Source organism: Mustela lutreola, chromosome 17, assembly GCF_030435805.1.
Source record: "Mustela lutreola isolate mMusLut2 chromosome 17, mMusLut2.pri, whole genome shotgun sequence".
In the NCBI taxonomy this organism is placed as follows: domain Eukaryota; kingdom Metazoa; phylum Chordata; class Mammalia; order Carnivora; family Mustelidae; genus Mustela; species Mustela lutreola.
This window is the reverse complement of record NC_081306.1, coordinates 40,009,984-40,026,784: the sequence shown is the minus strand read 5'-3', so window position 1 is coordinate 40,026,784 and position 16,801 is coordinate 40,009,984. Positions and strand designations below refer to the sequence as shown.

General features: G+C 50.0%; 1 protein-coding gene across 1 annotated transcript in view; it reads right to left on the bottom strand.

The window, feature by feature from the left end:
- Window positions 1–4,731: 4,731 nt before the first annotated feature.
- Window positions 4,732–16,801, bottom strand: part of ARPC1A (actin related protein 2/3 complex subunit 1A) — a 30,379-nt gene continuing 18,309 nt past the window's right edge. The window contains exons 5-10 of the mRNA XM_059153991.1: window positions 15,090–15,197; window positions 12,115–12,327; window positions 9,800–9,875; window positions 9,388–9,581; window positions 6,984–7,074; window positions 4,732–5,135 (exon numbers count right to left, since the gene is read on the bottom strand). Of these exons, the coding sequence (XP_059009974.1) occupies window positions 5,097–5,135; window positions 6,984–7,074; window positions 9,388–9,581; window positions 9,800–9,875; window positions 12,115–12,327; window positions 15,090–15,197 (721 nt within the window). The 3' untranslated portion in view covers window positions 4,732–5,096. The remainder of the gene's footprint in view (window positions 5,136–6,983; window positions 7,075–9,387; window positions 9,582–9,799; window positions 9,876–12,114; window positions 12,328–15,089; window positions 15,198–16,801) is intronic.

Genomic DNA, 16,801 nt, shown 5'->3' with positions numbered 1-16,801 from the left:
TGGATTCTGCCTCCGGGGGGTGGGGGGGGGTGGGGAGGAGGACATGTGTGCGAACACGGGAGCTCTTCCACGATCGAGTCTCCGGGGAGAAGCCTCAGCTACGGTTTGCGGGACTACCAGCCTTCCCGGCTGGAGGAGACACTGCGGGGCTGTCACCAGCCCTCCCATCTCGCCGTGGAGAAAAGCCCAGAGAACTGACCCGCACCCGAGTCAAAGTCTGACTGGTGGGCTCCAGCCCAACCTGCTGCTGCCAACGAGCCAAGGATGCTACCTATTCAGGAGGCTGGAGATTTTGCTACCCATCGCTAAAAGCATCCGGACAAATCCGAACACCTGAGGATTCCCTCCCTCCCCGTGAAAACCGAGCGTGTAAACTGTTGGTATTTGCCCTGCTGCGCACCTGCGTTCACGAGGCTCCGCGGCACCTGTTGCGGGAGTGCAGGTGTGGGAGAAATGAGCTTCAGGCAAAGCACTGTGACCGCGCTCCATCTCGGGCCCCGTTAGCGAGTCTGACTCCTGGGAAGCACCTCGCAGGCCTGGTGGTTGAGGGAAGACCGCCTCACACCGGGAAGCCCTGGCAGGGGTCCTGAGGGGGGCACACAGTTCTCCAAGCCTGAAGTGAAGCGACTCCTTGAGTGAGGGGAACCCGGGGTTGGAAGGATTTCACTCCGGGTTCTGGAACAACTCAAAGAGCTCATTTCTTCCAGGAAACTGCTGCCACCCCCGGCCCTGGGGGGAAGATGCTGCCCTCCCCCTTCTCAGGTTTCCGAGGAAGGCGGCGACACCCCCAGGCTGACTCTTCTTCGGGGTGGGCGGAGTTGGAGGAGGGCAGTCCCTGGGGGCTGGTGCGATCTCCTCAGGTCCTCCAGGTTCTTTCTGGCTTTCAGTTCCTACCTCCTGGCGGCACTGGCCTTGCTGCCTCCTGGTCACAAGAGGGCAGCCACGCTCCAGACATCTGGACTCTGGACGCGGTGGGCGGGCCCCTGCAGTGGGGGAGAGGGGGGAGGAAAACCTTTCCTGAAACACCCAGTCTGATCCCCTTCTGTTTCAGCTTGTGCCCCCCGCCCCGCAACAAGGGGACCATGATTCTCTGTCGCTGAGAGCAAGGGACTGCCACCTGATCCCCGTGAGGAGGAAGAGGAGAAACCCCTATGTCTCCTCTCCCAGGCCATACCTGCTTGTGCGGTGGACAAAGCCCAGGAGGCCCAGAGCTCACTTAGCATCTCCTATCCTGGTGCCCCTGTTGCACACCCCCTTCCAAGCCACAGGGTTTTGTGCCAGTCTGATCGGACACTACAACCAAACCCCCCAAGGTATAGTTGGAAGTGTCCCCACAGGACTCGCCTGGGCTTGCTCACCAGGGGTCTCCACTCCCCGCCCTCGCCCAGCAGGGGGCGTGCTTAGCGGTTACCACTGGGGCCCTCTCCACCTTGGGTGGGGCTCGAACTCCGCAATCCCAAGATCAAGTCACTTACTCCACTGACTCAGCCAGCCAGCACCCCCCTTCCACCCCCCCCCCCACGGACTTGTTTTGTCATCTTTAAAATGTGGCAGTGACAGTTCCAAACAACCCTGTAGGGTTGTTGGGAGTAGTTGACACCTATCAGTTGTGTACCTCGGTGCCTGGTCCAGGAGCTATACTCAGGTGGTGCATCAAAGGTGTGGCTACAGCACCCTTCTGGGCACCCGGGCAACCCTCCCACCCCGCCCCCCGGTGAATGACGGAAAGGTGGTGGCTATCCCACTTTTTTCTTTTTTTTTTTTTTTTTCAGAGTGAGAGAGAGCACAAGCAGGGGGAGCGGGAGGGAGAGAGAGAACCTGAATCCCCCCCCACCTCCTCCCGATGTGGGACTTGACCCCAGGTCCCTGGGATCATGACCTGAGCCGAAGGCAGACACTTAACCGACTGAGCCACCCAGGCGCCCCTTTCCAACTTTCTCTGATCACGACCCACAGTGCCGGATATCGTGAACCCAGACACACCCCCACGTGTATCTGAAACCGAGGTATTGTGGCGCGTTCACTGCCACGCCAAATGTTCTTTTGTTTTTCGAATGCCAGTCATGACATACGAAATGGATTTTTGCAACCACGAATGGGCTCTGACCCTCAACTTGAAAAACGTTCTAGAACGTGTTTCCTTCCTTTTCCTGAATCGATCGTGTAGGTATTAGCTTCCTATTGCTGCTTTAGCAACTTGCCACAAACAGGACAGCTGCAAGCAACACAAAGGTATTCGCTTACGTTTCTGGAGGTCAAAGTCTCTGGCCTCGGTGGGCAGTGTGGCGTTCCTGCCGGAGGCTCCAGGGGAGAGCTTGTTTCCTTGTCTTTCTCGGTGGCCAGAGGCCGCCAGCCTTTTTTGGTCCCATGGCCGCATCTGACTCACCTGCCTGTCTCCCTCATAAAGATCCCTGGGACCACATCGGGCCCACCTGGATAACTTTAACTTAATTACATCGGCCAAGTTCACAGTTCTGGGATTAGGACATGGTCATCTTTGGGGGGACATTACTCTACCTACTGCACCCAGTATTTAAATTATACATGTATAAAGAAATAACCTTATAATTCAGGTAACTGATCTACATGGGACCTGAGTCCACACGGGGTAGCTCACGGCTTGGGCACACTGCAGGCACCGAGGGAAACCCTGGTCCTCTACACCACTGCCTCCGGAGTTAGGGCACACGTGGGAGCTGTAAACCACTCGACTGATGGCCATTGAGCCAAACTGAAGAGTCGTCGAAGCAATCAATCTGGATTCAGAAGCTGAACTCAGCCTTTCTCTCTCAGAATATTCTGGAAAGAACTACTGGAGTTTTTTTTTTTGGGGGGGGGGGTTAGCAAGATCCTTTAGACACTGCTTCACACTGTTATTAAGGGTCTCCGGGGCCTGTAAAAGGGCCAGTGCCAAGCCTGAAAGTGAATTTCGGCTTTACTTATTAGCTGAAATTACTAATCCTGTTTGTTTTTTTTAAGATTTTATTTGAGAAAGAGAAGGCAAGAGAGAGAGAGAGAAAGCACAAGCTGTGAGGGGAGGGACGGGGTAGGGGAGAGGGAGAAGCAGACTCCCTTTTAGGGAGCCCAATTCCGCTCAATCCCAGGACCCTGGGATCATGACCTGAGCTGAAGGTAGGCGCTTAACCCACTGAGCCACCCAGATGCCTCTACTGATCCCATCTCTACTGCTATTTTACAGCTGACGATATGGAGGCTCAGCCGTTACCTAGATCGCCCAAGGTCATACAGCTTGGCAGAACTATAACCTGACGTCAAAGCCCAAAGCCTTGAATCAAAGGGCTTTGGCAGTCACCCAGAGGCCCCCCCAGATTGATAGTTATTGTGGACCCGGGCCCAGAAGCACGGTGGGTTTCCAGGTGGATGGGTGAGAAATGACCCAAGTTAAAAAAAAAAAAAAAAACAAACAAATTCTGGCTAAGTCCTTGGAGGCAAAGTTGGAAACTTTTCTTTGTTGCCATTGTTGCTTTCATGGAATACAGCCTCTCTCTAAAAACCTCTGGGCTTCCTGGCCAAACCATGTGACTTAATGAAACAAAAAAGAAATTTTGAGCTAAATCCTGTTTAGGTGAGAACAGCCTCGCAGATGCCCGGGGGGCAAACACACACACACACAAAGGAGTTCCTGTCATTGGGATCCCGAGAAGAGGCTCCAGCAAACGGGAGGCAGGCCCACCAGGCTGCTGAGATTCTCTCCTGGAGGAAAGTAACGCTCCCCGTGAGACACCAGAAGGATAAAATCACTCGAGAATACATCATGATGTGCTCTGAGAAGCACGGTTACCGGTGTCCTAAAACCGGGGCTGTCTTCGAATCACAGTGAGGCAGGAGGCAGGGGAGGCTCCGGAGGCAAGTTGATTAAAGTCAAGTCATTTTGGGTTTAGGTCTTAACCTAAAGTCAGCAGGGCATAAAAAGCCACAAGATCCCTGTCCCTCTAGCAGTAAGAGCCACAGAGTTTGGACCCTCTCACCACTGCCCCCTGTGGGTAATTCTGTAACCCTAGGCAACGGGAAAACCGCCCGATGGAAATGATAAACCCAAAGTTAAAGAGTGAGCCCCTCCCTGTACAAGCAGCTAATTTTTAAAAACTTATCAAACCCCTTGTTAGAGGTAAAACGGCGGTGGTGGACGGGGGTCAGGGCCACTCCGTCTGGGAAGAGCGACTGCTACTCTGTCAACTTAACTGTGCACTCTTCTAGTCGTACACTTCATCTGGTCTCTAAATGGCTTGTTTCTTGAATTCTTTCTCACGCAAAGGCAAGAACTCTTGGTGGGGGGCCTCGACTGCTCCCCTTCTCCTGGGCCAGAGAGATCAGGAATATGGCTGTGCTCAAGGCTACTCTGTGTTTATTTCCTTTGCTAATTATTTACATTTGTACCTCTCAAGATTCTCAGCCTCGGAACATCAAACTTTGGTGAGAACAACTTAGTTTGGGCCCAGTAATGTCTAACGGAAACGGTAAGCTAACACGTCCCTCTCCGGGCACCGGGGTGGCCCTTCCTGCTGCCTCGAGCACACCCCGGCGCAGAGGCCGCGCTGCGAGGCTGGAAGGCAGCATTCAGGAAAGGCTGTTTTCTCAGAGGTGGTACAGGGTGCCTGGGTTTCAGAAACCCAGAATCCCAGAGTTTACCCTAAAACCTATTTTGCTAACAGAAATTTTTTTTAGTCCCTATCTTTCTAGCAGAAGTAGCGGAAGGAAACAAAACGAAAACCACATTCAGTACTTTTATTTAACTGTTGAGGCGACAATTGACGTATCTCCCACCCTCTCCTTTAAGTTAGTGTGACAATTTTCCATAATAAACTACTTAAAGAGAAGCTTTGGTCAAGAATGGAATGAAATAGCAAAAACAAAAACAAAATAACCCCGTATCACTGCTGCTTTTAAAAAACCAACACTGTCACCGATTATAGTCAAACAAAAACACACACACGGTATTTGCGCGAACGTGTCTTCAGTGTTTCCTTGCGGCTGGCTCTCCTCACCACCATGCACACGGCGGGGCTGTGTCAGCGCATGTGTCAGTTTGTCAGTCTGTCAGTTTGTCATGCTGGATCTGGGAGGCTCACTCAGCTTCACATTATCCGGAGGCCCTGGATGGAAGACTCTAAGGTCTGGAAAGGGCGGGAGAACACAGGGTTACGGAGGCTGGTCCGTCTCGGGGTCTTCCCCCAGCCCCCGTGCACCACACGGCTGCCCTCCTCCCCCGACTGTTGTGCAGGCCCCGCACCCCCAAATCTGGCCGAGCCCAGCTCTGAGGCCCCTCTCCCAGGCCGGGGCCCCTGCCAGCCCTCCACGCCCTTCGCTCCCGTGCTGGCCCCGAGCCACAGCATCTGGACGTGCTCCCGCCTGCGCAGGGCCCGCTTCCTCTCGGGGCATCGGTGCTTACTGGTGAGGGCGCCGGCGGCCTGCTCCGTGCCTCTCACCACACCCCAGACGCCCTCGCGCCGGGCACTCCGCTGTCTGCACAGGCCACACGGCAGCGGATGCTCAAAGGTGGCCACCCAAGGGATGGAGAACCAAGTGCAGAGTGCGACTGCCCCGGGAGCGCATTCCCCGGGGGCCGCAGTGCCCAGGACGGAAAGAGGGGAAGGTAAAAAGCGTGGGCAGTCGGGGAACTTCTCGAGGAAGAGAGTTTCTCTCTCGTAAGTATTTCAGAGACTTTTTTCCGGATTCTGTCTTTCACCCCACGGGGTGGGATCAAACATCATGGAAACGCACAGGCAGGAGCAGCATTCTGTAAACACGGACCTGTTGCGGAGGTTAACGTCCAGAAGTGAAGCTCCCCGCGCCGCGCCCGGCAGCCCTCCTCTCTCCCCCGTGCCGCTCCCCTCCGGTTCCGCATCGCACCCACCACCGCCCCGGCCCCAAGCGAGAGGGGCAGAGACCCCGCATGTGCTCCTCACCACGCCCTTCCATCTGGCCTCCTAACTCTCTCTCCCGTCCAGAAGCTCAGGGCCACACCCGGGCCACCGCTGGAGGTCACATCCTCCTCACCTGCTCGCAGGACGCGACGGCCTCTGCCCGGAGCCCACGGCTGCCGGGACCACCCACACCTCACAGTCTCGCGCGCTCGGCGGCTCTGGACCAGCTCCTAGCTGTCTGCAGGCAAAGCCCAGCCGCCCCTCTCCGACCACGCCATGGCCGTTTCCTAGTTCCAGCTTGAGCTTCCGGGGGACCCACACCACAGCCCAAAGCACTGGCGCAGCCTCACACCCGGCGCATGCTCCGAGCTCAGCTGGTCTGCACCTGCTGCTCTCGCAGCTCGGGCGGCTCGGCCCCACCCTCGCGGGCCCCGAACTCCCAGCGCATCCGGAGATGCAGCTCAGGCCCATCTCCTCCGCAGGGCTGGCACTCACGCACCCTCCCCGCCTTCTCAGTGTAGAAACAGGCACTGGCTTCCCTTCCGGAGCTCCAGAGAACACTGCCCCTTCCACCAGACAAGCCCTCTGAGGGCTCTTTCACCCTAATATCCTCGGTGATACTAGTAACAGGCCTGGCACCCAACAAATATTTCATGAACGTTTGTTAGACTGATTAGTGTAAACCGTGAAAATATATCTACGTGGCTTAACATAACAGACTGGGGGCTCGACGCAGGGCCTACTAGAGAAAACACTCGAGTTTTCCTCCATGGACAAAATGGACATCTAGAACGATGTATCCCACCTCACTGGGAAAGTCTGCTTTTCTCCTCATGGCTTTCAGGTTTTAAGTTTCTTTTTTTTAAGGAAGCTGGATGCCCAATGTGGGGCTTGAACTCATGACCCCGAGATCAACAGTCGCTCTGCTGACTCAGCCAGCTACACGCCCAGACTCTCAGGTTTTAAAGACAACTACAATCCAATGTTCTCTGTTTCTGATGTGCCCTGGATGTGACATTTTGTCCCAAGAAATGAGAAACATTCTTGTCACAGGAAGTTTTAACGCAAACATGGTTTCTTCTGAAAAGCAGAAAATACCTTGAAATCCCAAATTGTCATGGCTCCATCGATGCCAGTAGTGCAAAATTTGCGACAATCTTGCTTGTCCACTTCATAAATAGACACTTGACTGAAAGAAAGCAAAAAGAGAGACCGTCAGGTATGTGGGGGGAGCAGGCCCCAATCTCCCTGACTAAATGGCCTATGGGCGTTTTAAGGCAATGAATTCCCCAATTCCTCAGTGTTAAGTTGTCCATCGATATTAGCTACAGCAATCAGAAGCAGAAAATACTGAAATGCATCTCACTCCCGGATGTCCAGAAAAGCCAAGACTGAAAAGGTAGGAAGGTGGACTGAGTGTTGGGACGCGGAGAGGCAGGACAAGCCAGGTCACGCAGCACGCATACCGTCTGGGAGCAGAGCGTAGGCAGGACCACAGCAATGACGAGAATGGAAACAATTCAAAACAACAACAAACCAGAGGCGGGGTGAAGCATGACTGAAACCCAGCTGGCTCCGAACAAAAACCCCCAAATCGCCCTCTGAGACAAGCAGGGCCTTTAAGTCAAGCTCTCACCCCGCATTTGAAATGAACCATTGTAAATGTGAGCAACACGCAGGCACCAGAAGATTCCAAGCAGGAAGAGCAGAGGAACAGATGAATGAAACAAGTTGTCTCAGCCTAAGTATCTGAAAAACTTTCGAGAAAATTCCATAGCTCAGAGAGTAATTTTCCTTTCTCCCGTGAAATGTCTAGAACATTCCCTCTGGGGAAGGAGATGGCAAAACTATGGCACACGTAGCCTGTTTCTATACAGCCTGTGACCTAAGAACAGCTTTAATGATTTTAGATGGTCACACAAAAAATTAAGACTATTATTTGGTTACATGAAAATTATTTGGAAATTCAAATTTCAGTGTCTGTAAGCTTTTACTGAGACACCCACGTGCATTTACATACGTATTGCCAAGGGCTTACACACCATCACGGATGTCAGTAGTTGTGGCAGAGGCTGGCTCAGAGCCAAAAATATTTACTCTCTGGTTCCTTATAGGAAAAGTTTGCTGACCCTTTGCTTAAGGACAAAGAGAACTTAATAACTGCAAATAAAGGCAAATCTGCCGATCTGCAAGCCTTCTTATTTTTTTTTTTTTTTTTTTTTTTTAAAGATTTTATTTATTTATTTGACAGAGAGAAATCACAAGTAGATGGAGAGGCAGGCAGAGAGAGAGAGGGAAGCAGGCTCTCCACTGAGCAGAGAGCCCGATGCGGGACTCGATCCCAGGACCCTGAGATCATGACCTGAGCCGAAGGCAGAGGCTTTAACCCACTGAGCCACCCAGGCGTCCCTGCAAGCCTTCTTATTTTTAACCAGGAACCCTGGAAGACGGAATGAGAGCTGCTTCCTTCCTGATACGCAGTCTACAGAGATCAGCTTCAGAGAAATTCACAATAAATAACTTTGAAAGTCATTCAAGACAAAGAAACTTGAAGCATGAAAAGACTTCCTATGCCTTCAAGTTATTACTTTCCAGTAGAGCACAGACATTTCGGCCCATTTTAAATCCAGTGGCCCACTCCACTGAACATGACAAGCGTGACCTACGTTCAAAAATTCTCTCAAAGGCAAAGTCTAGAGGTTTCCATTCTTGTTCCCGCCATCATCACCACAATGAAAGTCTCTCAAGACAAAAGGTCTATTAAAAAAGAGAAAATCTTATGGGACCTAAACTCTGACCACTGTCAGTGAAAATATCGAGAACAGACTACCTCTCTCCTCTAGATTTAGGAAAAAAACAAGCTTCCTGGGTGGGGGAGGGGGGGAATGACAAACAGTTCATAGGCACCTGATGAAAAACTGAAGTCAAGAAACTCCTTGGTTTGGCCACATGATATCAAAGAATTCCATTTAATTAAATGATCTTCTTACTGGTATATATCACCTGAAATCCATGGTTGAAACGACAGCTGGAATTAGCTTTCTAAGCAGTGTATAACGAGCCTTCCGTCATCCGTTCACCGCCAGGGGACCATAACATTCAGGAAGGTTTCGTTTTGTTCTCAATCAGGGTTGGAGAAAGCGAGCCCTAGGCGAGGCTCCACCGAAAGACTCGCCAGCTTACTGTTGCCGGGGAGGCTCAGCGCTGCTCACAGGGGATGCCAAGTACCAGCCGCACCTCAAAGGACAGAATGCCTAGGAGGGGGCGGCTCACTCTGTCCCAAGCTGAGAGTAAGAGCCCGCAGTCGGGGAGCTACAGACTTCCCTCTGCTCCTGCTCCCGAAGCAATGTGTGGGCACACAGCACGCACAACTTGCCTAGGGACCCAGTCAGGAAACAAGCAGAGGAAGACGGGCATCTTTGTCACCAAACACTTCTCCCTGTGGTCAGGGCCCTGGCTAAAGGTGGCTCCCAGGGGCCCCAGGCAGCGGGGCGGCACGTACGTGATGCTATTCTGGTGCAGCGTCTCCAAGGCTGTGTTGCGGTCCTCGGTCGTGGCCCTCTTGTCCATGTTGCGGAAGCGTTCCATGGCAGACATGTTGCGCTGAATGCTCTGTTTTGGAATGTCTAGTTTGGAGACGAAGGTCAAGCAGCCACGGTCATCGTAGTTAAAGAGCATTGGGCAGCAGTCATGGCCCTGAAACGAGGTCTCAGTCAGGAGTCGGGGAGTACGCTGCCCACCCACCGACCCCTGGGCAGAACATGCACGCCAGGGGCATCTCCCACTCTGCAAGGCTGGCTCATCTACAAGGCTGTTCTGGTTCACGCCAGTGTGCCAAGTCACAGAGCATGCCCCGTTCCTGTTCTGGAGAACTAAACACAGTGTACTACAAGGGAGAATGGAGAATTACTTACCGCGGCTACAACGCTATTCTCGGAGACGAATGACACACTCAGGAGGGGCAGGAACTCCGTTTTCAGAGTTGAGACCCTGAACACAGAACAATTGTTAAACTGAGATGGGAACTGACCACGCAGCTTCTTTATAGGCAGATGAAAAGGACCCATTTTCACAAGGGCTTGTGCAGTGCAAATGAACACGTATGCCTACCAGGAGCCCCATGACCTGGACTTTGGGGAATCCCAAGCATGACACGGCCCTGGGGTCACTGTAGAAAGAGTCCTCTGGCCCTCTCTGGCCCACGCCCTGCTGAGTCCCGCCCCCTCACCCCATGACAAACTGGTCCCCAGGGAGTCCTCCGTCTTTCCTGGCTCTGCTTTTGCTCCCACACCCTTTACAAACATGCTGTCTTTTGCTTGTCCACCAAAATCCACCCCGGTCTCTGACGCTCAGCTCATCTGATCATCTCCATGAAGCTTTCCTGGACCTCTTCAGCCTGAAGTGGCTTCTCCTCCGACCACCTAGCACTCTAGGTGTCACGGTCACTCATGACTGAATGCCTTGTCCCCCCTTCCTCGCCTTGCCTGTGCTCACTGTGGGCTCCAGAGGTTGGGCACAAACATCTAGGAGACTCCCTTCTCTTCTCTGCCGGGCTCTGGGGGAGGAGCTGGGGCCACCAGTGAATACGCATCTTGGCTGGCCAGGAGCTCCCAGACAGAAGAGCTGGGGAAGGTGTGTGTGTACCCATATACTTAGTACGTTATCTGCCAGCCCCTGGCCAAGAGGCCACACACACACGGCAGGCAAACATAGTGGTCGATGACTTAGGATCGCGGAACTTCATGTAGAAGATGATGCGTTTTGAAAACTATATCTCAGGGGAGCCCACCCCCACCCACCCATACCCCAATACCACTGGAACTTAATTAAAGGCCTAGCACCTCATTTTAAGGCCTTGGCTCCTTTCACATGTAATATTTATGCTTGAGAAGGGGAAGCGTAGAGGATATGACGTGACTTGCAGGACCAGAAAAGCCAAATCATAAATCAATATGAGGGCAGACGGGGGCTGTAAGAAGCATATGCTAAGAGATTATTATGCATTATAATAAATTATATCCAAATCAAATAACCATGACATCAAAACTGAATGACAGAAAAATTACTGTACAAAATGTACAGCATAATCCCATTTGTGTTCAAAATGAAAAGATATGTTAAGTGCCTATACTTGTACAGAAATCTGGAAGATTACACCATTTATTATGATGTTAAAAAAAGTAAATAAAATAAACCCAACTCAATCCAGTTATCAGGAAAATATCATCTCTGACATGTCACTTTGTAGTCACTGTGAGGCAGAGGGAGGCAGAGACACCTGATGTGACCAGTTCTCAGCACACAGGTTGACAAGTTAGGAACCTTTTAAGGTGCATAACCTTTCGCTGCCAATGGAAAAGGATTCACCAGGAGAGAACAAAGATTCCTATTAAAGGGAAAGAATTTCATTCATTGTCTCTCTTCCTCCAGCATATGATGAGCAGATATAAATTCTGATGTGTTTAAAAAAAAAAAATTCTGACGTGTGACAAGATGCCTCGTGCTCTTTGAACGCTATCCGGGTGCCTCCCTCACAAATGAGTCATTACAATTCAAGTTCTTCTGGCACACTCCAGAGGAACTGGTATCAGGGTTTTATGTATTACTGAATGGAATTCCAAATTAATGGAGTCACTGCTCACGGACTACACACAGTAAGGACTTTATCTCCTACTTGACTGCTGGATGACAGGGACCTGCTGTGAGGGAGTCACACTAACAGACCAAAGTGACATTCCGAAGGAACTCTCATTAGTGGCAAACCAGGAGCGTCCCTCAAAGAAACCACCACACCTCACCACCTCCATGAAGAAGTGTTTCTGGAAGTGAGCTCTCTTTTTTTTTTTTTAAAGATTTATTTATTTGTTTGACAGACAGAGATCACAAGTAGGCAGAGAGGCTGGCAGAGGGAGGGGGGAAGCAGGCTCCCTGCTGAGCAGAGAGCCCAATGCAGCACTCGATCCCAGGACCCCCGGAATCATGACCTGAGCCAAAGGCAGAGGCTTTAACCCACTGAGCCACCCAGGCGCCCCTGAGCTCTAACTCTTTAAAAAGTTTCCCCAAACGGACAATCTGAATGTGTATCGGTGACTTTCAAGGTGGCCCTGCAGTTCTGGGCCACATTTTTAAGCTCACATCCTGCGTTTACCTCCAGGGAAGGACGGCCTTAGCCCAGCTGGTGAGAGACCCCAAACCACTCCCTAACTCCAAGCGAAAGGCAAATACTCACTGCACGCTTTTTGAGGCGTCAGCAACGGACACGGTGCTGTCATGGCTGACCCAGGCCAGGCGGCTCCCGCTGGCAGAGAAGCTGACCCCATGCACCCAGCCGCCGGTGCCGCTGCCCCCGAACTCTGACATCAGCTGACCAAAAGGCATCTTGCTGCCCCAGGGCGTACTGGCTGGCTTTTCGTCCACTTCTTTAATGTAGGCAGAAAACACTCTACAGTTTAGGGGCAGGAAAGAAGGAAAAAGGTCAATGAAAATTTATGTATACAGAAACAGGCCACGGGCAGCTGCTCTAAGGTGTCTCAGAATGCAGAGATTGAGCCTTAAAAAGTAAAACATGACAAAGTCACATCCACAAAACTCTTAAGACTTGGTTCTTTTTTTTTTTTTTTTTTTAAAGGTTTTATTTATTTGACACAGAGAGAGAGAGATCACAAGTAGGCAGAGAGGCAGGCAGAGAGAGAGGGGGAAGCAGACTTCCTGCCAAGCAGAGAACCTGATGCGGGGCTCGATCCCAAGACCCTGAGACCATGGCCTGAGCTGAAGGCAGAGGCTTAACCCACTGAGCCACTCAGGCGCTCCACTAAGACTTGGTTCTAAGGGCCGCCTGCAGGCCCATCTGAGTCTGGCCAAATGCAATCAATCGGAGGGTACACGAGGAGACCTATGGTGCTCTAGGGGTGCAGTTCTAGAAGTTCTAAAAGAAGGACAAAAGTCCTCTCCCTGAGCCCACGTTCTCGGGGAGGATCTTGCTGTCCCGCCCCTCCCTTGCATGCGGCTGACCTTGCTAAGTGAGCACAGCATTCTTTCCTGTCTACTTCACTATCATTTTCAACACAGTATTCCAGGAAGCCCACAGGCCAAACAGGAGAAGAAACTATGTGCCACACTGCAATAAACCGATGGCATTAACCCATTTAAACAAAGGGACATCCAAAGAGGAAGCCAAGGGAAGCCAGTGAGAGTGGGCAGGCTCTCACTCAGGCCATCATGCTGTTGGGGCTCACTGTCCAGTCTCTGTGACCGGTCTGGGGTGAAGGAGGGTCTCCTTTACGGCCAGCTGTCAGCAGTCTCTCCCTCCTGAATTCCAAGAAGCTGTGTATGAGGAGGTCTGGATGCAGAATCCGGAAAAAGGAGGGAGAAAGAGCCGCTGGGAATGCACCACTAATTCTACATCCTGGAGCTTCTCTCAAGAGCCTCTGGACCTAAAGACTCCTAAAAGTGATCTGAGATATTTGCCCTGAAATGACCATGACAGCAGCAGCTCTGGGGAGTGGAGGGGCACAGTGAGTTATCTGTTCGAGGACATGACCTTGGAATCTCTGGGCTTCACTTTCTTGCATTTGAACACAGCTGACACACAGTATTAGCCGAGTTTCAGGTGTACAGCATAGTGATTCAACTTCTCTACACCGTACACCACACTCGCTGCAAGTGTAGCTGCCACCTGTCATCGTACGAGGCTCTGGCCATGTCCCTATGTTCCATGTCATCCTTGTGACTTACTCTGTCACTGGAAGCCTGTACCTCCCACTCCTCTTCACCCATTTTGCCCATCCCCTTAACCCTCCGTCTCTCTGGCACCCGTCAGTCTGTCCTCTGTGTTTATGAGACTCAGAACCACTGGGCCTTAAGTCAGCATCACAACGGCCACTGCTCTCGTCCTCAGACGCTGGGACAGAACGGGCGGTTCTCATTCGTGAACTCAAGAGCGTGAATTCAACAGGACACAGGACCACAGGTCAAAGTGAAGTTCATTTCTGTAAATCAGTACTATCAAAAGAATTAGCAACCTATTTCCAGATTTTGTAGATACAGTCTAATAATTCAAGCGGTACGGATCATTAAGTTCCATTCTTCGAGGGAATCAGAAGGACTCTGGGTGACATTTCAGACAATGAAACTGAAACTCCTAAATTCTCCTAAAGAATGTCTATGCTGTTACACTGGTTCTTTTTTTTTAAGATTTTTAAAAATTTTTATTTATTTGACAGAGATCACAAGTAGGCAGAAAGGCAGGCGGAGAAAAGGGGGAAGCAGACTCCTCATGGAGCAGACAGCCCGATGTGGGGCTCGATTCCAGGACCCTGAGATCATGACCTGAGCCAAAGGCAGAGGCTCAACCCGCTGAGCCACCCAGGCGCCCTACACTGGCTCTTAAGCAGAAGAACCAATCTTTTCCCAAAGAGTGCCTTGATGCTGCTGTATCCCCACTCCACATGCAAATTCCCACACACATCTTTAAAAAAAAAAAAAAACAACAACAACAACAACAAAAAAACCACCCAAACCCTTGGATATTCTTGGATATAAATCACTAGCCAGGTTTTCTGGAAATTCTCCAAATAGCCTACTAAAGAAAGATGCAACCCATTTCCCAACCCACCATACTGTCAATGTGAAGTAACACTTATATGCTTTTCTTTTGGATAAGGGAAAAAAAGCCTTCTTGGTAAAGAATAACTGTAAAAAGCAATTACACTGTATGATCCTTAAAGCTCTTAGCAAAGCGGCTGTGTTTCTTCCAGTCTCATGCTAACAACAAATAAGAAGCTTGAACCCAAAAGGAAGAACATAGTAATAGCTCAGCAGAGCACTTTCAGCTGTCTTGTTCATCTCAGCTTCAGCCTGGAATTTGATGAGTCTCTGCCTGGGTTATGAAATGAGAAATAACACCGGAGTCCAAGGGCCACTACACCTCTGCTCCAAACACGATGTTCCGCCTACGGAAAACCTCCTCGGCCCCACCTGTGCGCCCCACTCCTCCTGCACCTCCAAGTCCACTCCCCACCCCCTGAGACTTCTGTGTTTGCTTTCCTAGATCACAAGCTCCTTCCATCTCTGAGTCCCTCCTGGTGCTTAGCACAGTACCCTCCTGGTGCTTAGCACAGTACCTTGCAAAGAAGAGGAACCTGAAAAATATCTGAAAGACGAACAAGGAACAGATCAATTCTACCAGTTCTCGTGGGTTCCCACCTGCATTTGAAATCGCAGGATCCTGCTGCCAGCAAGACGTTGTTGGGATGCCAATCCAAGCTGAGGACCGTGGAGCGAATCGGCTTTTTAATGTGCTTGCTTACCCACCTACAAAAGGAGAAAATCCATTTCAGTTTATTCACACATCGAGCAATAGTTCCCACAGGGCCTCTCAAAGGTGTGTCAGGTGATACACATGTGGAGACCAGGTCCTCTGCCAAGAGAGGAAGAAGAGCCATAAATAGTCCTTTCTGTTCTTTTAGGCCTTGACGTTCTCTTATCACAGTAGTCAGTTCTGAGCCTTCCGGCAATGAGGGGATCCCCATGAGTAACTATATTTACGGATGAACTCTGGATACTGCCCACAGAGTTTCAGATTACACCTAACTTTAATCTTTAAAATAAAATCTGGGGTTTGAAATTACTTAAATTTTTATTACAAATACTCAGTGACCTGTTATTTCATCTTGGGTTAAGTTTGGCTGGCAAAATAGCTCAATTTCCTTTCTACGTCTCTGTGAAGCAGCAAATTATTATTAGTATTAGTATTTATGTATTTTTTTTCCAGAAAAATCACAACCAAGAAATTCACAATCTCCTGTTAGAGGTTCTAATTCTCTAACTCCGCTCGAAAAGTTTATTTATGTCTGAGATCAGTCATTATTCTGGCTTCGCTAATTCAATTTCTGCCCCTAAACTGCTGCTTAAAAACCAATCATGCTGTGCTTTTTAAGAACCGAGAGACTTTGGGGCGCCTGGGTGGCTCAGTGGGTTAAAGCCTCTGCCTTTGGCTCAGGTCATGATCCTAGGATCCTGGGATCGAGCCCCGCTTCAGGCTCTCTTCTCAGCGGAGAACCTGCTTCCTCCTCTCTCTCTCTGCCTTCCTTTTTACCTACATGTGATCTCTGTCAAATAAATAAATAAATCTTAAAAAAAAAAAGAAAAAAAAGAGCCGAGAAACTTAATATCAAGCTGAATGCCCATCCTTGAATGCCAAATTACTCTTCCACAGAATCTCTTAGGAACCTATCTAAAAAATTTCCTTCTGAAAAACAGACAGTATTCTGACTTGCTTATAATGGGGTTATTTTAAAGGCTTTTAGAGATTGTTTTATTCACATCACTCCAGTGAAATGTTGTTCTACAGCTGAGAAACTTCCCTGGACACACAGCTTGTTCAAGTGACAATACCTTGTACTACAGAACAGCCCAATCTCTCTATATTTGAGACTATTTTTCAATGAATAAAAATGTGAGCAAACTCTGAGGCTGAACATTACCTAGGAAGGAAAGTTTTTATCTATCCATTTCAGTGAGTCCTCTCCTAAAATGATTTTTGGCAGGCAGTGCTTTGTTAGGCTTATTTTTACACACACTTGAAAGAAAAACACAGTTCTTAAATTCATAATTTAGTCTTACTGCAAATTCACAGACTTTCTTTCCAAAGAATCAAAATTTGTGAGATTTCACTAAATCTCACAAAACATAATCTAATCCGTTCCTTTCACTGTTTCAGCTGAAAGCAAACAGTACCACTGACACAAAGAGTAATGTGTGCTCTGCTATTTTTAGTCCAAATACAAACACTGCCAGATCCGCACTGAATGAGGATTCCAAGATGCGGGCTATTTCCCATCCTTTGTGAATGTGTGCCTCACAGAGCGGAGTCATTTTCTTATCAAAGTAAATGAGAAGGATCAGGTAAAATGAGT